This window comes from Lingula anatina, chromosome 5, assembly GCF_051362555.1.
Source record: "Lingula anatina isolate TDL-2025a chromosome 5, LinAna3.0, whole genome shotgun sequence".
Classification (NCBI taxonomy): domain Eukaryota; kingdom Metazoa; phylum Brachiopoda; class Lingulata; order Lingulida; family Lingulidae; genus Lingula; species Lingula anatina.
Window position 1 is genome coordinate 21,670,978 of NC_141771.1, and position 26,818 is coordinate 21,697,795.

Genomic DNA, 26,818 nt, shown 5'->3' on the forward strand with positions numbered 1-26,818 from the left:
ATTTGCAAAATGTTTCGTGAAAGCGGGGCCCTGGCCCTGAAGGATGCTATATGAAAAACTGCATAATTGATAAGATAACCTCCAGTTGGAAGAGCTCAATGAAGTTTTATCTACAGGGCTTTCAAAGGTGTGGCCCTAATGGGAGCCATTCCAAAGATGAAACACAGGGCCAAAATGGTCGCACACTTACGCCAAGTAATCACAGACAGTTTTGTTACTTTTCCAGATAAAGTGTTTATGTCTATGAAAGTGTTAGGTGGAGGTAAAGACGAGGAGGATATAGGAAAACCACCAGCTAAAATACCTTGGAGCATAGGTGTTGTTTGTCTGAAGTCAGTTGTGAAAATCCTTCAATTTTCTCTAAAATAGACTGTGCAAAAGAACAGGTGACCCAGTGCTTCACTACTCTCTATTCACAGTGGGGCCATTCTGATTATAAGACAGTGAGTCAAAAAATTGTATCAGCTGTTGACGTTTTTGATGACATATGGTCTTTTATCATTTTCACTTTAAAAAAGGTTTTGTTGAAAGAATTAAGAGAGGATTTTAATGGACGATCTCACTAAAATGCTTAATGTTATAATAATGACATGCACTGGACTTAGAAATGGATGAAATTCTGCCCTTGAATTATAAAAAAGTTATTATTCGTAGACTTAATGGTGTTTGGAGCTAGATTAGTAAATATGAAACTTGGGAATTCTGGCACAATTTTATACATGGGACTATTTTGCTTATGTGTCATACTATCTAGCTATTCGTACTGGGAACTGGTCACTAAGAAGGGTTTGTTGTCAACATAAACTGGGCACCCTTACAGTAGTATTGCACACGAAATCTGCATTAATAGGGATATAAAATAAGAAAATAATAAACTCTCCCTCAGAGAGTTTGTTCAATAGGATGATTTACTACCTTCCCTTTAGAGCTAAGGTCTTAAAAATCATTGAAAACATTATTCCACATGGTAAAAAAACAAGAATTACCATACAAACAAACTGCTGTTAAGTTACAGTTTGAAAAAAAAAAAAAAAAAAACATTATCTAAAGTACATAAGTGCAAGCCAGTGTTCACTGTTTAGTGTCAACATTGATTTAATAAACGATGCCAATAAAATCCCACTTATACACATTTTTACAAAAGGAGTGGCAAACAAAAACCAGCGTCAGGATTTGTTGAACTTTCTTTATGTAGGTAATAAAAAATATGGAAAGTTTCTCAAATATAAGATATTAAAACAAGATGAATTACAAGAAAGAGACATTTTGCATACTTTTAGTACAAAATTGGAGAACAGTTCAATTAAAAAACGACAAATGGATTATCAAAAACTTTCAACTGATAGCTTTAGGAAAAAAGGGCAAAAAAAAAGGGGGGGGGGGGGGGAGACTACCAGTAAATGTTCAACAAATTATACCAATACCTTTGGCTATATGTGGAGAAGATGGATCCCCTTATAAAGGAAATAAAGTCTTTTTCCACAGGCTTTTAACATAGCGTTCCCTAAGGAACTTACTTATTACTAGCGTAGTTCTTGATGCAATGTTTTAGGTTAGATCAACCCCCGTATCATAACATAAAACTTTCAAACAATATGCACAATCTTTTTACAATCAGATATTGTAGAAATTCACATCATTTTTGACAAACCAGTCTATAAAAATATTTTCCTAAACAAGTTGAACGTGAAAGGAGAGATAAGGGCTCCTTAGGATTAAATGTGGAAGAAATCACCAACAGTCTGGCATAAGAATTGCCTACCTTGGTGATACGGTAATTCTCCAATCTATACGAACGATTTAAATTAATTATTTTTGGAAGATAATCATTTTGTTCGTAAGTCTTGAAATTCAGTCTGCTAAAAATTGCCACGCGTTCGTATCCATTGAAATACGGATGGAATACGGCTGTACCTGAAGTTATTTCCACTTACCTACATTGCTAAGTGTAAGCATTACTTTCAGATTAAATCACTGTGATCAGCTAAAAGCACAAACAAATTATTCTTGCGATATTGCAATGAATTAAAACAAACTAAACAAAAGTCAGGAATTCAAGTTAAAAAACAATTTCTTCATACTAAAGAGGTACATTTCTCCCAAGACAAGACAACATCGTTTTTCCCTGTTATGTTTTACCAAGACAGGACAACATCGTTTTTCCCAACTTCTGTCAAAAACAGACATGAATATTTTCGTATCCAGTTGCATATTTTATTTATTGCGTGTTTACTTTTAATATGATTTCACATATAGAAAATGTGCAATATTAATAATGTCACCCCCCCCCCCCCCCCATTAGGCCTACATAAATTTCTCCCGCCAAAACAAAATACTTGAAACTCCTCACAGTAGATATCACTGACGTTAATAGAGATTTATACTTGATATAAAAAATAACATCAGCTCAATTCAAGTCTATTTATGAAAGTCTTATACAGCATATTAATTTGCACGCAATCAATGTAAACTTAATTAGAAAAAATACAGAAAACTGCAGGCAAATTTGTAAAAGGTCATACGGCACCTTTATTTTTCACAATCACTAATATCAGTAAGGTTTACCTAATAGTTGTTCATGAGACAAGGTCTTTAACAAGGAAAAACAAACAAACAAACAAACAAACAAACAAAAAGTACATTAACTTTATCACAACTCCAATTAGAAAAATAAATACAATACAAGACAGAACTCCTCTTAAAAAATTAATTTCCTGATGACTACCAAAAACAAATGAAAAACTCGATCATTGACAATGGATTTCTCATACTCTTCTGTTGTGCGTGGGTTTCAAGTTTATAGATTTTACTAGAAACCAGTTATCGGTGAAACACTGATGGTGGATGTTGATGATCCAGTCGGCCGGCAGAAGTTAAGAAATGATAATAAACAGTAAGTAATTTATGCGTAATGATGCTGTCAATAATTTCTCAATAACAATAGGGTTTTAAAACTACTGGCCTGTAGCTGCCGGCGGGCAGGTTGAGTCCTCCTATCGTCTCATTCAAAAACAGCACAAATACATGATAACAATCTCTCCTGTCAAGTGGCAGTTCCTTTGTTTGGAACGGTGGTCTGAAAACTCGCTTTGACGAATCATGGGGCGAGTTTCAATCGGGCACACTTTCTTGCGTTCGGAAAATTTAAATTGTGCCCAAGGTGAGTTTAGCGATCGTTCGTACAGAACGGAGACAAAAAATTCAGATTCAGAGAAAAAACGTTTCGTTCGTAATTATTGCGGCGTTCGTATAGATTAGAGAATTACCGTACCTTATTGCAGCTTCACTGTGAGCAATTACACTAAGATAGGTGAACTAGGTTGTATGTAGCTGGTAGTTTTAATGATCTATGCAGGGTAGCTGTAAATGTTCTGTTAAGGTCTTAGGAGGATGCTTTACTAAGTTCAAACCACGAAGAAGGGGACAGTTTAGTCTGGCTTCACAATCTGAATAGTTCACAAAACAATGGGATAATCTTATCACCAGATACTGATGTACTAGAAATAGGACTTGGTTTATATGATAGCAGAAAGTACCGAGATAAAAGACATCTTGATAAAAATAAGTTGTAAATTGTATGAGGAAACAATGTTAATGTTAAAAAGGTGCATGACTAAAAAGGTGAATGATCCCAGCTTGAATAGGTTAGATAGAAAGGAACAGAGGGCATTGGAGGTGAAACGTAGAAAAGAGAAGAAGGAAGAAGAGAAAAGAAAGAAAACAGAGAGGAATGTAGTAGAGGGAAATTTCTCCCTTGAAGAACCTTGAGAAGGAACCGAGGCACCAAATACACCCTTTAGACCGGCACCGATCTGCAGCATTTGCAACGGTATGGAGCCACCATGCAGTAGCACCACTGATGTGGTGGAGGAGGTGTAAGAATTTTTATGTTACGTTGTTTGTAACGTGCAAGAACATATCACTTGCGTTAAAACCCCTACATTTTTGGACATTTTCCTGTGTTATAACTGCTGGAATTTATCTCAGTAAGGGACAAACATTGGTTGAGTTCTTTTGTTTTATTTTATTTTTTTAAAAGATTTATATTGTTTTTTTCTTATTTATACTGCAAAAGTAAACATACAAGTGATATGTTCTTGTGTGTTACAAACAACGCAACGGTTAACTTCTAGTGGGCTGGACATTGTTTTCCGTTACAGAGCCGTAAATATACTGTTACATATATACACAAAAATATTGTGCATGACAGTCCTGGCTGCACGGCAGTGTAATGCAGCGGAATTACCCCTGGGTGGAGCCAGGTGAAGGTGCTTCTGGGGAGGAAGATTGTGAACAATCCAGCAGCGTTGCCATCAATCCAAGATCTGTATGCCCAACGACAAATGTACAGCAATGTTCTTCATCTGGTGGATATAATTTTAACACTACCACTCTTCTGCTGTTTGTGAAAGTGGCTTATCATCTATAAAGCAAATCGAGTCAAACTAGAAATTCAGTCTGAAAACTGACACAGCATCAGATCTGCTAGGTGTTTCCACTGAAGGCCCTTCTTAAGAGGATAATAATGCATACTGCTCTATTTAGCAAAAAGTGACTTTTATCTTTGTGTGTGCAGCTACATACAATAGTTTGATGTGCATGAAATTGCTGTGAAAATTGTGAAAGTCTCAGTTAATACAGTAGATACAGTTCCAATTTATAAACATTAAATTTCAGTCAATTAAAGGGGCAGTCAGTCTGTTAAAAGTGCAGAAAAATGCCATGAAGTAACCAGTGGCATGAAATTTAGAATTTTTTTTTAATGAAAAGAGAAAAAAATTAAATTACTGTCCTTGAATTGACTTCAAAATTTATTTGTAAAGACTGCAATGTAAAGCTGGGTGAAAGCTCTACTAAAGATCACAAACTTATCTTAAATTACTGTCTGAATTCGGACTTTTTCAGGTTTAACCTAAATTATTACTCCATATTCTAATGGATTTTATTTCCGGTGATAAGAACAAAATGTCTAAAATTGAATGGAATATCCATAATATTGCCATCAACAGAGGAGACCCACTTCCCCGTGACGATGGGCAGCAGCGTCCCCCAAGCGACATGGGCATCATATATCAGGGTCCAAATGATGGACGGGCATTTAGGGACCATATTGCTCAAAAATACTTCTAGAGCATTAAAATTGTCAAGTGTTACTCCTTTGGCATGAGGTGTATTTTGAAAAAGTTATTGTATTATATCCAAAGTAAGTCAGTAAACAAACGCATAAAGATCTATCATCAGAAACGAAAGCAATCAAACACAAATGCTGCACTACAATGGACAATCTCTTAAAAACGCATGATGTTCTTTGCCAAATTCACCAAGAAAAAGAAGAACAAAAGTTAACCACGGGAAAGGCTCTTAAAAACGCATGATTTCCTTTGCCAAATTCACCAAGAAAAAGAAGAACCATAGCTGTAAAACTTGCGACAAAAACTGCACTTGTATCACCAAAGTCCTCAATAACAGTTGGGAACCCTTGCACTGACCAGAGAGTGAAGAAAGAAGTGTTAGACTTTTACTGTAGGGATGAAACCTCTTGGCGGGTTCCTGGGTGTAAAGACGGATATTATTTGTAGAAGTGATAGAAATGGAGAAAAGAAGATGACAGACTTGCAAACTCGATATATGCTTACCTCGCTTTCTGAAGCATATGAAAATTATTGTAAGACAGTTGCTACTGACAAAAAAGAAAAAAAAAAACTACAGTACCCTGTTTTGCAACAAAGAATTGTTTGTCTTGTACATTTTAATGCAATGTGTTACACATCGCCGCCATGGACGACGTGCTGCATCATGTGTGGCCAATGACGTGGCTCACGCGTGGAGGCCATGATGCTCTCTGCATCTTTTGATGCTGTAGTTTTGTTTTGTTTGATGTTCCGTGAGCTGGTTTATTCTGTTATGAAGTGTAATTCACAATATTTGACGTTCTTGTAGCTTCTTAATTCTCTACTACTATGTTATTACTTATTAATGTTATTACTTCTCTTCATTCAATAACCCTATAAATAGAACTCTGTTTCACTCATCTTCTTTATGTAAGTGCATGATAAAAGGCTAGTCAGAGTCTGAGTGTACACAGGGAACTAACAGTAACTGTTCTTCTTTTCATTAGACCACAGCACATCCACAGGGTGCTCTGGAAGCCTTATTTCTATTCTTAATTTTATTTCCAAGAATAAATTTAGTGTAACGTCTCCCCCCCCTTCTGTTTTGCATTCCAATACAACATCTTCACCTTATCCCTTCAGAAATTCACTTTGGAAGGGTATGTTAGCGGTTAAGTACCTGCCCTCCACTTTTACTTGATTCCCCCTACTACAATTATTTCCGTCAATTGTAAGAAACTTTACTCTAAAGATGACAAAACTACAGTGCATCGACAATGCATGGAAGCCGCCATATATGCCACTTCATGTTGACCTATGCCGTACGCAAAGCTCTTGCTTTGCGCGACTGATGACATCGCCGCGTCAGAGTATAAATAGAGTGGCGCGCTGTATGAAAAAAAAAAAAAACGTTTTCACAGATTGGAGTACAGAGAGAGTGTTTTCACAGATTGGAGTACAGAGAGAGCGTTTTTCACAGATTCAAGTACAGACTAAGACCAGACTTAGAAGAGAGTTATCAGTAAGCCTTAGGGCAGCCCCTAGGGGCTAGCCCGCTCTGTTTTTCTTCTCATTTTTAGGGGGGTCTTATTAAAGAGATTTAAATGTTTGGTAGATTGAACTATAGATTATAACTGCATTTGTTCCATTGCTAGATTGACGTAGAAGTTTTACGGAAACCTTATTCCCATGTAGCCCCAGTTTTCAATACTAACTAGAACAGTTTATACTGAGTCCGATTATGGACACAGACTAGTTAAGTTTGTTATAGCTACTGCAGTTGTTTTATTGACAGCAGTAAGTATTGAAGTTCGTTATTTTCACAGCCATCAATTCCTTGACAGCAGTGAGTAGTTAAGGTAAAACATGGGCAGTTTTAATTTATCATTTCATTTTCGCTTATTTTCTTAATTTCTAATCATTCCATGTTGTCATAAAAAAAAGCCGGCCAGGTCCGGGACGCCATAGTAGAGCGGACGTCCACTTGGGTCTGATGCCGAGTTCCAGCCCAAGAGTGTTCCTCCAGTGTGAAGGGAGTCGAGTTACCCCGTGTGAAGGGGCAGATTTTGCTTTTGTTCTTTTAGTTCAGTATGTCCATCCGGAGGAGTAGAGTGGATGCCAGCTGACTGTGACCTTAGAAACGGAGACGTGGTGAAGATTGTCCAACCCCTGCCAAGGGACGCAAGGCCATAGCGGGCCGATCCCTTACAGTGCTTCCCTGCGAACCCCCGTCCCCACCCATGCGAGTACGGAGATTTCACACGGAACAGACGGTGCCCAGGGAGTGGAAAATGTGGGCTTCTGATATGTGAAGATTAACCTTGCTCTTTCCGTGCCAATGATCACTGGTCCCGAGTCAAAGGGTTTCATCGCCGCCAAGATCTCCACCGATTGGTTTGAAGGCCGCGGCGATCCCCTGCGCCCTCGTCACTGGTGACCGGAAAGATTGTCAGTATTGAGTTGGTTTCACTTGACCTGCACCCTTGCGTATTTCTGGTAGAGAGAATCGCCGTATCCACATCAGAGCTGGTGAAGCTGGAATGGGGCTGTCGGGAGAGGGTGCACACCGAGAGCTGACTTGGATTCCCCTAGCGACTGCGGCCGTGCGATGCGGTATGAACTCCCTACCATGAGGCCAACATCTTGAAGAGAGAATTACAAAACGGAGAGCACCACGGAGATGAGTGACACTAAGAAAATAATGTGTTTAAGCCCGTCGGCGGTTAGTGCTGAGATCATTTCTTGACCAATTCACTATAAGCCGTCGGGTTTGTCGCCAGCCACGACGCTACCTTAAGATTGACTACGTACGATAATCCATATGAGAAGACACGCGATCTACCGGAAACGCTGGGCTACCCATAGGAAGACTACGCAAGCCACAACGCTACCATAAGATGACTACATACGATAATCCATATGAGAAGGTACACGATCTACCGGAACCGCTGCACTACACATAAGAAGACTACACGAGCCACGACACTACCAGAAATGTCTTCGTTGTCTTCGTTTTACTACCCAGATGCTGTCGGCGTGCGCAACATTTGAAATTTCTGAACTTTAATGACCATAAGTCACGTCAAAGGATACTTGGAAATGCATGAACTATTGTGGCCATAAGTCACGTTTATATTGCATGAATTTTTGTATTCAATATTTGGAGATTTAATAATCATATTGGAAATGTGATACATGTCTTTTTATTTCCGAAGGTTGGGGATAGACTTTCCCCAAAATACAGGTAACATCAATCCCACACCGCGTCGGGGTGTCATCGCGATTCGAGGCGAACGGACGCGTCGCGTTACATTGCTGGCAGCTAATAGGAACACCCCTTGACAAGTACCCAAGTTCCCTGCATAGATGGAGAAGAAGACCAGCCAAGCCAAATTAAAAATTATCTTTAAAATACCAAGTGTTGTTCTATCCAGCTTACATTATTAGATGTGTAAAAGTGTATTCTGAAGACTCTAAAGGGTTATGCCAATCAAAATTTCAAAGTTTACGGAAAAAGCTGAACGCCAGGAGATTTTTAAAAAAAAAAATGCATGCAGTGACATAATGAAAAATTTTCTTTGCTTACTTCTTTAGAAATATTCCTTTCTCTTGGTATCCAATTTCCCTCATTGAATTAATAGATGGTTTTCTTATTATTAATATTATTACTATGGTTTATAGATATTAACCAATAAATATTTATTGTCATTGGCAACCATTATTGATGCTTTAAAAAGTTTGAGTAGGTTTGGTGATGATGCACTTTCTTTCTTGTAAATTGCCGTAATTTCACACTACTAATATATTCATACTGTATCGGTACCATTATTTCTTTAAATATAGCTATAGACACATCTTTCAATTTGATTTAATTGAAAAGTCAAATCAATTTTACTTTGTTGGTTGTAAAAAAGAAAGAAAGAAAAAAAAACAGTATTGTGACAGATACTGACACATACATTGATTGTGGCTGTTAATAAAAGAAACTTCTGTTTTGAATTTTGAACCTCCCCTTTTTTTAGAGGCATATATATATAGGTTAATTTCATTGCTCAAATACAATATATCAAAACCAGTTTAGACGGCTCACTCTCTTCCCTTTACCAGTCTTCGACGTTAAGCGGTGGACCATGGACCGAGTCCACTAAATTTTCCGTCGGTCCAGTAAATATTGAAATTTAAGTGGACCGACGGTCCAGCTAAAATATTGAGAGATGCATGGGTTGCGTTGAGCAAAATTTAGAGCACATAAAATCAAATAAAAATTGTGTTATCTTCGCGAATATATAGTCTAAAGGGTTGTGATAACGCGAGCCATAACCAAAATAAAATGAGTGTGGCAGATGAGCCCAAACACAATGGTTGTGTGCAATGTGAGCTTTGAGAATTCTGATTGGTCAATTATATTGGGTCATCCAATCACGGTCTTGAAAGTGTGAACCACGAGGTTTTACGAAATGGCGTTCCTGAAGCATTTTGCAAAACCCAGAGTAAAAAGAAAAGTGTTAGATCTATAAAGTCAAGAGTACGAACGAAAAAGGATAGGGAAGTTTCAAAGTTCGTGGCAGCACAGTTTTTCCTGGCTTGTGTATGACACCGAGGCTAACACCATGCATTGTAAAATCTGCCGAAGTCTGAAAAATGATTCTGGTGGGGATTCCCCCTTTATCGCGGGAACGTCAAATTTTAAGATAGATGTTGTTAGGCTACATGCAGCATGTAAACAACACCAGCGGAATTCTGAACTTATCGCAGCAAAATCTACGCCCATTTCCCAGAGTGTAGCGGCAGACTGCCTGGGGAAACTGAAGTTTGAGTTTCAATTTGTTTAAGACATTTTGTAAACTGGACACGGCCAAAGGCCTTGATGTTGGCACTTCTAACACCACTGACAAGTCCGCTGCACAATTTGTGTCTGCTATCGCAAATGTGGAAAGGAGAAGGGTAATTCAGAAGATTGAATCATGCAAATTTTTGAGCTTAACTATGGATGTGATATTCTGGGAGGTTTGTCACTTTATGTGTTTTTTTACTTAAATTAAATCAAGACATTGCTGTTATAATAAAATGTTATTGCTGTGTGAATACTTATGAAATGTTTTCAAATAAAATTATCAAAATTTAATAGTCACTTTTTATTAAGTAAGGTTATGTATTATTTCTTTTTTTATTCTGTATTATTATCATTTATTTAATTATTTATTTATTTATAATTAAATTATTGCCAATTTCATTTACTATAAACATCTCATCTTTTTTTAGAATAAATAAATAAATAAATAAATAAATTTGGTACAAAAACATCAGCCTTATTTATTATTTTCTTTTAAACCAAAAATTATTAGAATTGGTCCAGTAAAAGTTGGTTCGGTCCAGTAGGAATTGCAGTCTTGGTGGACCAAATGTCCACTAATTAAAAAATTTATTCGTGAAGACTGCTTTACTTCCCCAGCAAGCAGTGTGCCTACACAGTTCAACAGTCACAATGTTTTAATTGTTGGGGATTCTATGTTAACTAATCTTAAAGAAAACTTTTCTTCATTTTTGGACCTTCACACCACAATATTATCAATTTACGGTGCCAAAACTGAGTAGGTTTATTCAGGCATACAAAAAGCAAACCTGTCTCTTGCGAATTATAAAATTTTGGTATTGCATGTCGGCACCAATAACATCAAATTTGGTCAAAGTCAGATACACAAATACAAGGACAAGAGCATGGTATCACAACCCGTATTAAATTTGGAAGAATGCCAATCAAAATGCGGACTGGCAAAAAATAAAAATAAATAAATAATACATAAAAAAAAGTTGTGGTGGCACAGCAGTACCCAAGAGACTCTACTGCTCATTTGTGGGGGCTCATTGCACAGCATTATGGACAACACTCCAAATTTAATTAAATGTTTCATTTGCTCTGGTACATCCTACATCTGATTCTCAACCCAAAACCAAATCGTCACCCCTTTGAGAAATCGTATTAGTCCTGATCACTATGATGAAATCATGTGAGTGCAAATTATGCAAGATGATGTAAACATCATTTCGTATACTTTATGCTAGAAACAGAGACTGTAATACCCTACAAACACATCTAACAGAAGTGTCACAGAAGCACCAAATTATTTGACACCAAAGCTTTTCCACTTGGTCATTCAATCTGGAACTGTAGCTTTAGCTGAGGCCCATGAGACTTACATAAATAGGGATATTAAAAAGACTATTAATTGTCCTTCAGAATATGTTTTTTTCTAAGTTAGTTTACTATTTACCATATTAGGCTAGGGCACTGAAAAACTTGTATTTACTTCCAAAGAGTAAAAAAATATGAACTGCCATATAAGCAAAATACAGTTAAGTTACAGTGTGAAGAAAACACTAGGCATTATATAAGGTTCATTGAATCCAATCAGTGTTCTCTCTTTAATGTAGATGTAGATAGGTTAGGTGTAGAGGAGTGTTGATGAACACACTTGCACACAGGAAAAGGTCAATGAAAACCAAAGGCAGGATTTACTTAATTTCTTGGACTTCAACATTGATGAATTTAACAAGTTTGTAAAATACACAAGAATCCTCAGCAGTATAATCCACCTAGACAGAGAAGAGGAATTTTCGAAGAGAAGTATTTGACTTTGACAGCTATAGTGACTCTGAACTGCGTGCAAGGTTTTGTTTTGGCAAAGAAGGTATTAATTTGATAGAGAGAATGTTGGAAGAGGATCTGCAGCCTGCGACTGGCAGGAGCTGTTCTCTCTCATTGAGGGAACAAGTTCTCATTTTTTAGTGTTTTTAATGCCTGTGGCTCATATCTTCAAGTGGTTGGTGATACTATTGGTGTCGACAAGAGCACAGTGTGCAGGGTTGTAAGAAAAGTGTCATTGGCCCTGTGCAGAAGAAAAGATCAATTCATTCAGTTCCCGATAGATCCTTGGGAGAAGGCCACGATCCGGGGTGGCTTTTTTAGGACTGCCAGATTCCCTTGGGTCATCGGCTGTATGGACGGTACTCACATTAACTTGGGCCTGCATTCGTCAACAGAAAGAATTAGATCTACCACAGTATGAACGTTCAAGCTATATGTGACCACAAAGGTATTGATCTTTATTACATAATCAAAGCTTAAATATTATGAGCTCACCGTAAATAACACGTCCAACAAGTAGGCCCCTATTGACTGCAAAGTAAATAAAGACTAACATGATGGAATTAAGTGCTTTTAAGTAAATTTTATTTTCAACACCTTATCATATTCTATCTCATAAATATCCCCTGTTAAGCAAAAAAGAAATCAAAGAAGTGCATGTGGTATTTGATAAGCCAGGTGATGTAAATAATTTTTATCCTGAACATGGAGAGAGAGACAGATAGGGGTTCAGTAGTGTTAAACATAGATGAAATTACACATACAACTTCTCTTCATTATGTCTGGCATGATTTTCTAAAGAATAGGTCCAATAAAAGTAAATAATTAAATTATTTAGGCACAAATTTACTGCAGACTCACAGTGAACAGGAATACTTAGATAAAAATGCCAGACTAAGGCTGCTTAGATGGCATGTGTAAGATAGCTGTTCATGGAGGTATTATAGACAATCCTTCATTTAGTTCCAATCACAAAAGAGGGAGACAGTTTAGTATGGTTACAAAGTTTTGAAGATAATGTTATTATCCTTTCACCAGATATTGATGTCTTAGCAATAGGACTAATTACGTTTGTTTGATAGAAGAGAGTACAGAAATAAGCACATTTTGATTTAAGTAGGGCTGAAACCTTATGAGGGGATATTTATGTCGATGTAAAAAGTTGCATTATTGTATATGTACTGACCCTAATTTAGGCAGTTTAGATATGGAAAAGGTTGGTAAAATCATGCAGGTTTTATTTATTTCCTCAGGTTGTGATTTTGTTTCATTCTTCAGAGGATTTGGTAAGAAAAGGTTCTATACCACTTCCTATAGGTATGCAGACTTCATATCAGGAATGAGTGCCAAGAGATCTCTTAACCAAGTAGGCATAGGAGATTTTAAAAGTGGGCTTCAAACATTTCTCTAATATTTGTCTCAACAAGTGAAATAAGAGAATTAAAACAGGCTGTTTGGAAAAATACTAGAAAGATGTGAACCCAGTCCCAAACACACACAAGACATACTTTGTGAAGGCTAATGTCCCACACAGCGTAATAGTAGGTGATGTTTCCGAAGGTGAGGTATTTAATGAGGTAGTCATCAGGTGTGACTCTGACTCTTATACCTGTAGTTCCTCAGATACTGAAACAAGTGATAGCTCCTCAGAGAGTGAAGCAAATGCTAGTTCCTCAGAGAGTGAAGCCATGCAGTGATGATGTTAATGATGGCCTTACATGTGGTACAGAAAATGTAGTACTAGGTAGTATCAAAGTCATTAAGCAGCATCATGCCTGTCATGAAGCAGCCATGGAAAAGTTCAGATCATACATTTCCAAACGTCACTATAGAATTGTGGGCGTTATGTTAAAATGCAATTTCTGCAAAGAAATCTAATTTCTAACACTTTTAAATGACCACGCTTTCTAGCCAGTGAGCGCATTGCTACAAGGTTTGTTTTCTGTGGCCCTCTTACATTGATAGGAACAGAGCCTATTACTATTGAAGATTTTTCTGCTGTGGAAAAGGCCATCTCTGTTGTTAAGAAATATGTGAACAAGAAGTAATTTAACCTTTATTAGGTATTATTTGTTCAAGTTTTCCACCATATACTTTGCAGAAAGGAAAAATTTACCTCTTTATGAAAAAATGATTGTTTGTATACTAATTAGTTAGTTGATCATTCTGTTCAACTAAATAAAGTTGTTTTAAAATCTCCTTTTTTTGGTGAATCTTGAAATTCCAATACATATGTGAAAATAAGTTCTAAATTATATTTAATACAAAGCCTAAAGTTTTGAACATAACCAACTTTTTACATCATTTTTCGATAATTTACATCATTACTTTCACAGATTATGTCCGTTACTTATGTCCGTTACCATCACCCAGCAATCAACATCACTTAAAGCTGGTAAAAACGGAAAGGAAATACAGATTGCATCCCCAAACACTGAATGATCTTCTGACCATTAAACTGGAAGGACCAACTGTTGCTAAATTTGACCCAATGAGAGCAATGAAAATGTGGTGGGTAAGTAAACAAGCAGTTTAAACTAGAAGATGAGAGAGGCGATACCACCTCCGGGTATCGTACCACCAGCTGGAGGAAGCGCATTCGTATGTAAAGGCAAAAAAAGGACACCACCTCTAGTGTTGTGCTTGACAAAATCTACAAAATATTTTTAATTGAAAATTAAAATTTAAAACAAAATCATGGGGAAGAGTAAAAGTTTAAATTCAAATTTGTGAAGTGCCATTCATGGCGAAAAGAAGGTCAAAGGTCAATTTTAATACCACAGATTGTCAGTATATGACTTCTTATTCAAGTTCAGTAGTAACTATGGGCATATCTATGCCAGTTTTAAAGGTATAAGCATCAAAAAAGTTGCAAAATTCAGTTCTTAGTGAAAAGTAGGTCTATGATGGGGTGTAGAAATGCCATGGGGGTTCAGCTGAAAAAAAATTAACCCCTACTTACTACAATTTCAAGCTTGCACTGTGTACAGAAAAAGCTGCTTCTAAGTTAGTAATGCAAAAATATTTGAGTTTAGACTTATTTTATATTTAATTTCATTGCATTATTTCATTTCTAAAAGTATTCTTTTTACTATTTTTGATGTATAAATTGTAAAGTGATTGGTTGCAATTTGCCCAGTGCCCTGCCACATTTTTTTTTTTATCAAAATCAAAACAAAACTGATTTAAACTAAACAAAACAGATTTAAGATCTTATAAGTCATTATTAATATATTAAAACTGTTTGTTTGAAATTCAGAAGTAATTATTGTCCTCAGTATTATTTCCAATGTTTACCTAAGTATTAATGAATTTGTGTTGACAAAGCTTCATTTTTTTCACATTATTTTAATTGAAGGTGACATTCATACCCAGTTACAAAGACACATTGACTTTCATCTATTATTACTTCAAGATGTCATTGGTGCGTTGTGACAAGCTGCAGGAAATCCAAACAATACGAGATGCCCCACAATTAAAAGTCAAAGAGAACCACCAAGTGAGACGGTTTGCCTTTTATAAAAGCTATGACTCAGTACTCATTTATTGGACTGACATTATTTTGATGTCTATTATTCCTTTAAGTAACTGACCTTAGTTTAAAGTTCCAGAAGGAGGATTTGAATGTTGCAATGATTGGACCAAGTGTCAGAAATGCGATTCACCAACTTGCTGTGACATATGAATGTACAGACGTATTGGAAAACCTGGACAGTAAAATTACAAAAGATGACGATGGGCATTTCACTTTGAAAGACATAGCAATTTACAACAAAAGGCTAGTCAGAGTCTGAGTGTACACGGGGAACTAACAGTAACTGTTCTCCTTTTCATTAGAGCACAGCACATCCACATGGTGCTCTGGAAGCCTTATTTCTATTCTTATTTTTATTTCCAAGAATAAATTTATCTTAAAAATACCACCTGTTGTTCTATCCCGCTTACATTATTAGATGTGTAAATGTCTATTCTGAAGACTCTAAAGGGTTATGCCAATCTCCTTCAAAAAATTGTACCTTGATCAACAGGTAAAACAGTTCAAGTAGGGAGCAAAACATTTGTTGACGAACTTAAAGCTTTAGAGGAACGCTTCCCAATAGAAACACAATCAGAATCAAAGAAACTGAAACTGAAATGGATGTCATAATAAACAATACAGCTGTATATTATTTAGCTGACCAGTTTACCCATTAAGTTGTTCCAGTGACCAGACTGATGAATTAATGCAATATTTCACAAAAATTTTCAGTCACTACAAACACTCATAAAAATCTAATACACTGGGGTTTCCCCCCTTTCTTTAAAAACCAGAGCCAAGCTGCTATTAGTACAGGTGTTTGATATTTCAAAATAAATGAATCAGTGAATGACATAAACCATGTAAGTTCTTTCTAGAAATTTCGCATGTCTTTGGAAACTTACAACCCTTTTCTTTAAAATTGTTCCTGCAGTTTTAGTAGCATAGTTAAAGAATTTTTTGTTAAGACCTAGTCATTGTATAATGCACCTGTATCTAATCAATCATTAATAATAAAAATTACAATGGTCCTAGTGTAAGATTAAAAACAATCGTAAAGGGGTTCGATACATTATGAACACATTTGGCTAAATAGATTTCTCCCATGGTTCATCCATATAAAATGACTTGATATAAAGACAATAAAAAAAACCTATAAAAGTAAAAACTACTTTGTTGTTTTCTTCAAAACCTCACATGTTCTGCACATTGAGTGGCCAAGCTTATGTAGTCAGTTTAACTGCTCTGTAAATAAGTGACTGGTCTACTATGTAATTCTGTATCTAAGTAAGATATCACCATAAAGATTAGCATGGCAGGCAATGGAGGTGTCAACTACAACTCAGTGCCATCTCTTTTAGTTTGTTTGTTTCAGAGATATGAACCCAAAATTATGAAGTTCCATTAAAAAGACAATTAATACATTTTTGATGATAAGTTCAGAAGCCTTTCAAGAAAATTTTCTGGCAATTGTAGTATCTACTGTAGTTATTGAATAGTTACTGAATAGGCATTAAACCAATGCTGATAGCTCTTCAAGTTCAAGTGAGGAAAATGCAGGCAAAATCAATATATAATTGTTCACCCTAAAAACATTGCTGTTATGTCATTAGTTCTAACTGGCAAACTTACCTTGAAGTATTTAACACCTGTAGCATTTATATATCTCATAACATGACAGTGTTTATTTCTACAGATAAAAAATACAAATGTATCGACCCCCTTTAGTAACACACCTTGAACTTCTCTGAGGAAAATTTGTTAAATATCTGTTTTTTGTGCAAAATCTTACACTAGGCACCTCTAATAAATTACAGACTTTGGCTTCCTGATGCTGACTTGTAGTAACACTTGTTGTTATTATGGAGAAGACAATATACCAATGTTCAGGGAGATCTGTGAGAAATTCGAGATCCTCAAGATATGCTGACATGAAGCAAAAGTCGATAATTTATTATATATAATTCATTACCTGAATGTCAATGTCCTCCAAGATGGCATCAAAAGTTGCAACACTGCTGCCGAGCCAACATGACATGTCCTGACAAGTTCAAGATGTACTTCCTTTGTGGGGGGCTACTGAAACTGCTGACACTGGCACTATCAAAAGCCTGAACAAAAAATAGTAATTAACAATAATTACTACCATCCACATCTCTGATGATAGGTCTTTCAATCACCAAAGTTTCAACTTCTCACTCTTACTGTGTATGAGTTAGCAAAAATTACACTATGAAAAGAACTTAGAATCATCTACACACCCTCCCCCCCCCCCTAAAAAAAAAAAAAAAGACAACATTCTTAAATCATCTCAACAACTATGATAGTACTTTTCCTCAGTTTTTATGCCTCTTTAATATCACTTTGCTGTAATAATAAAGTACAGATGGGAAACTAGAAAAGCACTCAGAGAGTGCAGACTTCTGCCAAGGCAGCAAAGTCTCCATCCAATGCTGTTTTGCAATATTTTTATTACTGTCTGATTGATTATTGATCACCACCAAAACTAATCATCTGTTCCTTGGCCCACTTCTGACAGTTCCTGAAAATTTCATCGAAATCCGTCCGTAACTTTCTGAGTTATGTTGATGACAAAAAAACAAACAAACAGGGGTGAAAACATAACCTCCTTGGCGGAGGTAACTATTTTCCAGTCATCCTTCCACACAGGCAAAACAGAGGTATAAAGTTAAAACTCACTTAAAATTAAGTCACTTTGTCAACTGGAGTGAACTGCCTTTGTCATTCTTATAAATATCTATGGTGAATAACGCACTTTACACACTTTTTTGCCTTTGCAAGTCCAATTTTTGGTTAACATGCACAGCTACTGAAGCTGGTGGTATATGTATAGACATATACAGAATGAAAATGTGTTAGTTGAGATATTCTGGTTGCGTGTGGGTGAGAACTAGTAATGCTGAGCACTGGGTGACAGTAGAGCCATATCTACCCTAGGTTCTAGATTTTCTTGTGTAAGAGGATGATTTTTGTTGAATTATCAATGATTAATGGATCATCCCCATTTTAAAAATAAAAATATTATGAATGTGTGGGAATATATCTATTCTTGTATGAAATGAGCAAAAAATTCCTGAGGATATTGATGAATGCAAAGAGCTTGATTTATTTTAGTGAAAACAAACCAAGACTTCATCCACTTTTTTCCAAGTTGATCCAAAGTACTCAAATTTTCAATTCAGCAATAACCTCAAGTAAAATGAAAACACTACTAATAGTATTGGTATAACCAGTATTTCGTGTGTGTGTGTGTGTGTGTGTGTGTGTGTGTGTGTGTGTGTGCGCGCGCGCGCGTGTGAATGGATACAGATGCACTACAGACAATTTAAAAGTAAGTTAACTTTCCCAGATTTGACAGGACACCTTGTTGAATGCTGTCTGGAACTAGATCAGATTCTATGACATGTAGCCTGCCCTTGCTATTGACTGTGGTAGATAGCCCTAGTGCTGGTAGATGAATTCATAATCACTTCATTGTATTATGATGGCAATAATGTTCCTATTATGCACTCAAACCATTCAAGTAAACCCCTTGATTATTAAACCACATCAACATTCAGAGCGGGAAAAACGACTTACCCATCAACCCCCAGTACTTGGAAGCTGCACGATCACCGTCTCGTCCATCTTGGCTTTTTTATCTTGTGTATCACTTCCCTCCACCTCTCTATCGTTTCTTCAAAATATATCAGCCATAGTTTGAACTACCCTCCACTTCAACTGTCACTCTTTCTCTTTTTTCCGAGATGCAGATAGCATCTCGCTTCGCTTTCTCCTCCATTTGTTCTTCGTTTACCGCCATACTTGTTATGCAAATGAGTAAACGTCATCCGTTTGGCGGGCTTTTGCCTTGGGGCGGAAGAGGGGGGGGGGGAGACAGCGCACTGATTTATTTTAAGCGTTTATTAAGTCTAACATGAACACATTTCTTTAGTAATTTTAATGGCATCTACCAGGGGCGGATCAAGGATTATTTAAAGAGGGGTCCGCGGATGCAAAGCCGACTCTCCCCCCCCCAACGCCCTTGGCGTGGGGGTGGGGCCCCGATGAAGGGTCCCGAAAAAATGATATTTTAGATGGCAAACGGTGACATTTGGCACGATTTGGAACTATGATTCAGCTTGTCAAAAAACTAATTTCAAGAGGGGACCATTGGTGTGATTTTTTTCAGAAATAGAAGGGGGCAGTCTGGATCACCCTGACACCTCCCTTATTCCGCCGTTGATCTACTAGTAGCAGTATATATATATATATATATATATACGGTAAATTGTTTGAGAGGGCTACGGCTCTAATTTGATTTAGAATGTCAAAAGGTAACTACATGCCAAATTTGGTGCTTTTATCCGCCGTGTCACGATTTTTTCCTTAAGTCACAGGACTAGTAGGCCCCTAGGCATGATGATAAGGACTTGACAACGTTAAGAAAGCGGACATTTTGTAGTTCGTTGATTGATTACATTTGAATTTTTCTTTCTTTTTTCTTTTTCTTTTTTTTTCATCCATTTTACTTTCTTTTCTTTTTTTTTTTTTCTAGAATTAATGGTCATTACATTTTAATTTTTCTCAGTGCATTTATTCTGTGGCCATTGAATAGATTCTGAACATTCTACAACTGGCTTTTATTCATCGTTTTATTCCATAACACAAAAAATCGTTTACTCTCTCTTAACCTTTTTTATTTATTTTTACTCATTTCAGAAGTGATTTAAAGTTTTCTTTTGTCAAATGAAATTGTTTACAGAATGATATTGAAAAGTGTTATGAAATTCGTATATAAAATTTCATGGGTAAAAACTGACATCCACATTACTGTCACATTTCAGCAGAAATAACAAAACAATAATAACCTAAAAATCACCAGTCGTACATTAAAACAACGCTCTTTTAATTTTGATGTGGTAATCGAAGCCGCCATTTCAATAAAGACCAAGATGACGCGCAGTGAGAAATCGTGACGCCATAATGAACGTGGCTTGTCTTGATATATGCATAATCACCACGTTACCAAGGTAATTTAGAATTTCCGAATGCGTGACAATGGGTGAGTAATTTTTTTAGCTCTCTTTCACCAATATATTTTCAGTGCAAGATACGAAATTATATGAAGCATGGTGAAATTTATTACTTCTTTATCTTCTATCTATGTTTTAAATACAATTTTATTAACTAAATCAAAATTTTCGTAGTATAAATGAATATAATTGAGGAAGGCCAAGAATATATTGCAAAATCGACAGGCCTACAATAAATTGGTTTTTTTACTCATTTGCTTGGCAAATCTCTTAAATTCCAGGGCACACCACATTGCAAAAGACGTTTTACAAAATGCAATATATACTCGTTGTGAATTATTCTGTTACATAAAAAAATTAATGGGTCGGGTATGTCTAATGCTGTCCAATGGGACTTTTTCGGGTAAAAAAACTACCATCAAACGGGGACTGACAACAAAGATAGAATATTATTCGAATGGTGTGCACATACGAATATCTAAATACCATGTTACATGGTTTTGATTTCGCATCGCCCTCGATATATCAGAGTAAAATACTCCAATCCATTTTTCATTACTTTCCTAAAGGCATAACTAATTCATTGTATGCCTATATACTAAATTATTTCGGAGAACTTGGAGAGAAAAAACTTTATCTTGTCGTTGAATACAGTCTTTATATTATAAACCAAGACAAGGTGGGCTCAAAAAGAAATCGACGCATTCGGGCATTTACATAAGCAATCACATGTCTAAAACTGGCGGATTCGGGGTAGCAATGATGGGCTAGTGGGTGCATATTATCATAAATATCATATTAGATAAACAGTCAAATTAATTCTGGGGAGTTGAAATCCAATGTTAAACTGACACAATTTGCCATTTGTGTCCTAATATTACGATTTGAAAAAAATCACGTTCTCGCGTTCTTATTTTAGGTCTATTTAAAATTCGGAAGAAAAGAGCGATCGAGGTTTCGAATGAACTAGAACGTGCGAAGATTAATCACCACCTAATGGTATTGAAATGCCAGATGGACGAAGTGTTGAATAGAGTGAACACGAACAAAAGCGCTCTCCAGAACACCAAGGAGGCTATCAGTTTTGCAGATACACATACTGAAGAAACCACTTCAAAAATAGCAGATTTGGAGAAACGTATCGGTAGGTAATTTTAAAAAGGTTTATATTTCGCTCATTAATTATCTTATTTATGGAATAATAACAAACCGGCAATTGAACTGAAATAAGGGGAAAAACTTTTGAGGAAAGTGTTGTAAGATTAGGGAAATTGTCAATGTACCGGTATGCTACTAAGTATAGATAGCGATTTATATAATCCAAACAGTGATTTTCTATCGTCAGGATGAACCGTTTTTGTGGATGTTCTTTTAATGAAGGCTTTTAACTTGCCGTTCTGTTTTTGTGCTGTGCAAATTGACTTTTTATCTTTTTTCTCTCAGACTTCTTGGGCAGCGAACGAGAGATTAACACTGAAAGGATGGTCACTCTTGAAAGGAGAATGGCCCAATTGGAGAGGGAGTTTCGACGCGAGAAAGAGGATAAAAAGCTGCTGAAGTGGGAGAAAGAAGCAATGGTGAATCGTGTTACTGGGCTCATGTTGACTATATCTCGTCAACATGACGAAATTGACAGGCTCAATGGACTTCTGGAGGCTAAGGTAAGGACATTCTGTTTTTATAATATATACCTATATATTAGATTTACATTATATACCTATATATATATATATATTTTTTTATTGCAATAGAAAAAAAGCAAGTACATAAATTTTTACAAGCACACAATATTCATTACAATACCAAAGTCCACAAGGATTTAACGAATAAGAAAATTATAGTCAATAATTTGTATACATGCAACTACACAAATCCATATATACCCCTCCATTTCTGCCATATAACATTGAATTTATCTAAGTCTTGAGATACAATGTATTTTTGCTTATAGATTTTGTATATATTTTCTAAATAAAGTTGAAGTTTTGTGAGTAACAGTGCGTCTTTCTGACATTTTGTTTTGTATATGAAAAACTTAATGTGTATAGTCATGATTATATTGGATACATTACGTTCATTAATGTCAATTAAAATAAACTGTATATTACTGAAATTTAAATATATATTACAAGAAATTAACCATGCTTCTACTTGGCGTAAGAAGTTTTGTACAATATTACAATCCCAAAGTATATGATATATAGTTTCTACCTCCTCGTGGCAAAATGTACACATAGGTGATTGACTTAGGCCAGTTTTATATACAAAGTTATTTGTGGTGAGGATTCTATAGAAAATTCGAAACTGGAACCACAGCATTTTTGTGTCCTTTACCGACACATTGGTTTTCTTATATATCTTTTCCCAAAAACTATGATCCCGAGGAGTAAAAATATTTGACCATTTTTCCTCAAAAATAGGCCTAACATTCGAGCTATTTAATATGTCGTACATATCTTTTGATCCCCTTGTTTGTCTTACAATAACTCGTATACCTTCTGGTTGCCACGGACCGTACATTTTGATTTTATGTGGATTGAATTTTTTTCTGTATAGATCATTTATTGTTGCGATAATACCATTGTATTGTAAAAAATTGATTTTAATATTGAAGAGTTCAGTACCTATATATTAGATTTCCATTTAATAGACAGATACGCCAATCATTTCTTGTCCGCACTGCGTCCAGCTTTAACAATAATATTAAAAAAAACAAAAAAAAACAAACAAACAGGACCTTGGTCTACTCCCCCAACGGACAATATTCCTTTCTTTACGATTAGATTTATTTTAAATTGCTTACATGGTTTTGCATTGTGTGGCTTGAATTTTACTTCATTATTCAGCCACCTGATGATGCTACAGGTATGACGGGACTGAGCAAGCCATATGAAGAAGTCGGGCCTATCGTGATCAAGATTACTGGAGGTTCGTATTGATAAAGAAGCAGATGAATTTGTGACTCGGTATTATGTTTTGTGTTTAATGATGCATCCAGTTGTTTATGTGCTGAATTGTTGATCTGTCGCTGCCATGCATTGATCTTTTTATAAGTCTTGATTAATATATATTTTTACAATCGATTATTCTACAGGTATGTTGATATTTACCCTTACAAACACTGTATTATTCTGCATATCATAATTAATTTTTCAGTTATATATCCAATTTCCCATACTAATTAACTTATAAAAATGATGTAACATTTTAGATGCGGATACTCCTGGAGGAGGGGATAAGAACGATACTAAAGCTGCCCAAGACGATGAAAAGGTGAAAGATTCGTTTATAATAAATGGTTCCATTTTTTGTTTGTTTTAGGTCCATTCATCAGCCATTCATTTTTGTTCATTTAAATTGTTCTGATATTTCGGCAACTTGTACACGTGTACCATATATATGTAGTCGCCAAATATCTCCGTCAGTTAAAATGGATTGTCTGTTGACCGCATAAATCTGTTTCCTAATAAATTTTTAAAAAGTTTGGTTCTTATTCCAGGCTGAAAGCGCCCGACTGAAACGTCTGGAAGTCGAGATAGACCAGATAGGGGAAAAACTTGGTCAAATGGAAGGTCCGTACAAATGTCACGTTTCTTTTATTTAAAAATCATCAGCTTTTCAACTGCCCTGTCCCATCTAGCACTGCATATTTTCGGATCATTTTTGTTCTTTTTTTTCTTAAGAAATAACAGCACTCAAATAAAAAGTATCTAATTAAATAAAATATCGTTGAATGTCTTGATCGTAGTTTTTCATCTTTGTCTTTGTAATGTCCTTTGTTACCAGTTCACTCATTTTCATTGCATTATTATAGAAGAAGGGTATGCAGCTAAAGATCACAGTGTTGCCCCAAAGACAGACACTCTGGATTTCCTAATGAAGGAAGAGGTTTGTAAATAGATATTATCATTTCGCTATAAAATGAATACATATCGTTTGTTTTTATTCTTGGTTATAGCGCAATATTGTCGGCTTTATTGTTTACATTGTTTTAAACACAACCAAAGCGTACCATGTAAATCGAAAAGTCATTGGTCTATGGCTAAATTATGGACAGAAATACGCATAATGCACAGCCTATTTTGTGTAGACCATCAATGGATCCTACAATCAAATATTTTGTATTAAGCTGGTGTATTTTTTCAGACACAGCTTACAGTCAAGGCATCTCCAAAAGAAGGGGGTGACGAAGGAGGTGGGGCCATGCTCAAGAGACTGGAGGACATTGCCCTCTCCATGGACGAGAAGCCCATCGCCATCCTTGACGACCCAAGCCTTCAGGCTGAGGCAGGCGTGGCAGAAGACAGCACAGTTATCCCTGAGGTAGTCATGCTGGAGGCCGAGATGAAAGAGGTTTGTTCATGAATAATGCAGGCCCTGTACAAATGAAATTTATTTATATTTGTATTTAGTGCTCGTGATATTAAATTTAAATTAGATTATTATTTAAAGGGGACTTATTTCAGTAAAGTATTTAATTTTTTCTGACTTAGGGAGTAATTGGACTTAAACAAATCCAACATTTGAGCGTACATACATGTAACTACCGGAGCATGTTCTTATAGAAATAGGCCAGTAGTAAACTATACAATCAAAGGCTCTATTCCCATAGATTTTAGATCGATCTATCCCCGCGGGGAGTCTCACTAGATTACTTTCAGATAATCCGACTTAAATGTCCGTCCCGCCTACTACAAGCTGTAAGAGGGTAATTAACTTTCGTGTCCGCCCGGCTGACAGCTATTTAGCGTGAACCCCCGGGGAGTTAGGTCGATCTAAAGTAGGTCGATCTAATCTATGGAAATGGGGTGAAAATGTACAAATTATTGAATTTTGGTCCGTTGCAGCCTTCTGTCAAAGCATGCCCAACTGAAGAGATGCCAAACACCGTTCTCGAGGACACCGCCGGGGACGACGCATCTCCCAACCTTGTCCACCTGGAGAACCAGGAGCCAATAGCCGACGTGGTGTTGGCAGCACAGCCCCAGGCCGCAAAGGACAAGAAACGCAACAAGAAAGTCAGGAAGGGGCGCAATAAGAAGAAGGGCGTCTTCCGTTACCACTGCTTTTAAGTTGACATCACGAGCGGTGGACGAGGCGTGGGACATTAACAACATCACAGCTTCAAATTCTAATATTTAACAATCATTTGTAAGCGAAATGCAAATTTAAAGATTTTTTGTCAGATTACAGGGGAAAAGAGGGTGGGAGGGGGTTAAGGGGGTTAATTGTTATCAAACTGTGTCAGCTTACTCGCGTATATCTATAATTTATATAGCACTTGATGATGGAACAAAATACTCATGCATATGCCTGTACTATAATTATATTTCACAATGTAGAATAATCTCATAACTGAAAATTAAAATAGTTCTTTTCTTACACAACTCTTTTGTTGTCATTTTTCAAAATGATGAAAAGATTTAAAAATCTCTTTTCAAACGAACTGCTACGTTACTGAAGTGTGAAGGGGGGCTGCCCTTTTATACAGACTGACTTGATAGAGGGGTTGAACTCCCAAGAGGACGCAGGTTGAGTAGATTGATAATTTAGATATTTACACTCTTTTACACAAAGTTCACTTTGAAAAATATGTGCACGGGTTTACTTCATATCTTGGACTGGGTTCCCACCGATTTAGATCGATCCAACTGGATCGACCTAACTCCCTGGGAGTTCACGCTAAATTGCTGTCAGCTTACGGGAGCCGAGCGCGCACAAAAGTTAATCACCCCCTTACAGCTTTTAGTAGGCAGTACAGACATTTAAGCCGGTTAACCTGACAGCAATCTAGTGAGACTCCCCAGGGGGATAGATCGATCTAAATATCTGTGGGAATGGTCTCTTGGTTTTCTTCGTTCCAAATGTACCCATACAGTGTAGCATAGGTGCTGAGCTGACATGTGTGCTCCAATTGGAGCGTACATCAAAAGGTTCACAAAAGACGAGAGAGGGAGAGAAAATACCAGAATTATATTAATCAACTTATAGGCCTACTGATTCTCGATATATAGGTCCAAGCAAATTAATTACTTACATACAAAGTGAACTTAATTGAATCAGCGTGGACCAAACGAATCACGTGCATACAAAATGGAAGCGCTAAGGTTGTATTTAAATAACCTTGTCGTTCGTGTAAGTTTTGAACTCGGGTTTCTGAGTTATTTATTAACACGCCCTTCTTGTCTTCCCTCCCTCATGCCAATACTACTTGTTGCCAAAAGGGGGCAGTAGTATAGCAGTTTAGAATATACCAGGTGTTACAACATGTGTTGTATCAGTCACAGTTTTATTTTACAGTAACAATTCTTGGATACATGGACGGTACGTGTTGTAGTATGGTGCGTGTACATAAAATGTCAGTTATCTATTTTGAAACTCCTTTTCTCGGAAATGAAAAACTAGGTACAGCTGGATGCAGCTTTGTTCAAAAACAATTAGGCGCCATTTTGACAATTCATAGCCTATCTGCTCCAATTGGGGCATTTAAATCTGGTCATTTTAACGT

General features: G+C 36.4%; 1 protein-coding gene and 1 long non-coding RNA gene across 4 annotated transcripts in view; one reads left to right on the top strand and one right to left on the bottom strand.

Annotated features, from left to right (window-relative positions):
• The window catches only part of LOC106160384 (uncharacterized), a 66,119-nt gene extending 46,999 nt beyond the window's left edge, over positions 1-19,120 (bottom strand). Inside the window, exons 1-2 of one of the 3 annotated variants that reach the window (XR_015334562.1) lie at positions 18,875-19,120; positions 17,247-17,385 (exon numbers count right to left, since the gene is read on the bottom strand). This is a non-coding gene — a long non-coding RNA (uncharacterized LOC106160384). The other 2 variants (XR_015334563.1, XR_015334564.1) reach the window with 2 other exon arrangements.
• A 2,113-nt stretch (positions 19,121-21,233) lies between these two features.
• On the top strand, positions 21,234-25,493 carry LOC106158164 (uncharacterized). Its single transcript, XM_087014078.1, has 8 exons — positions 21,234-21,454; positions 21,754-21,971; positions 23,157-23,238; positions 23,522-23,583; positions 23,810-23,882; positions 24,125-24,198; positions 24,457-24,663; positions 25,158-25,493. Exons 1-8 carry the CDS (start codon positions 21,307-21,309, stop codon positions 25,380-25,382), a joined length of 1,089 nt encoding a protein of 362 aa, XP_086870204.1. The 5' UTR covers positions 21,234-21,306; the 3' UTR covers positions 25,383-25,493.
• The last annotated feature ends 1,325 nt before the right edge of the window (positions 25,494-26,818 follow it).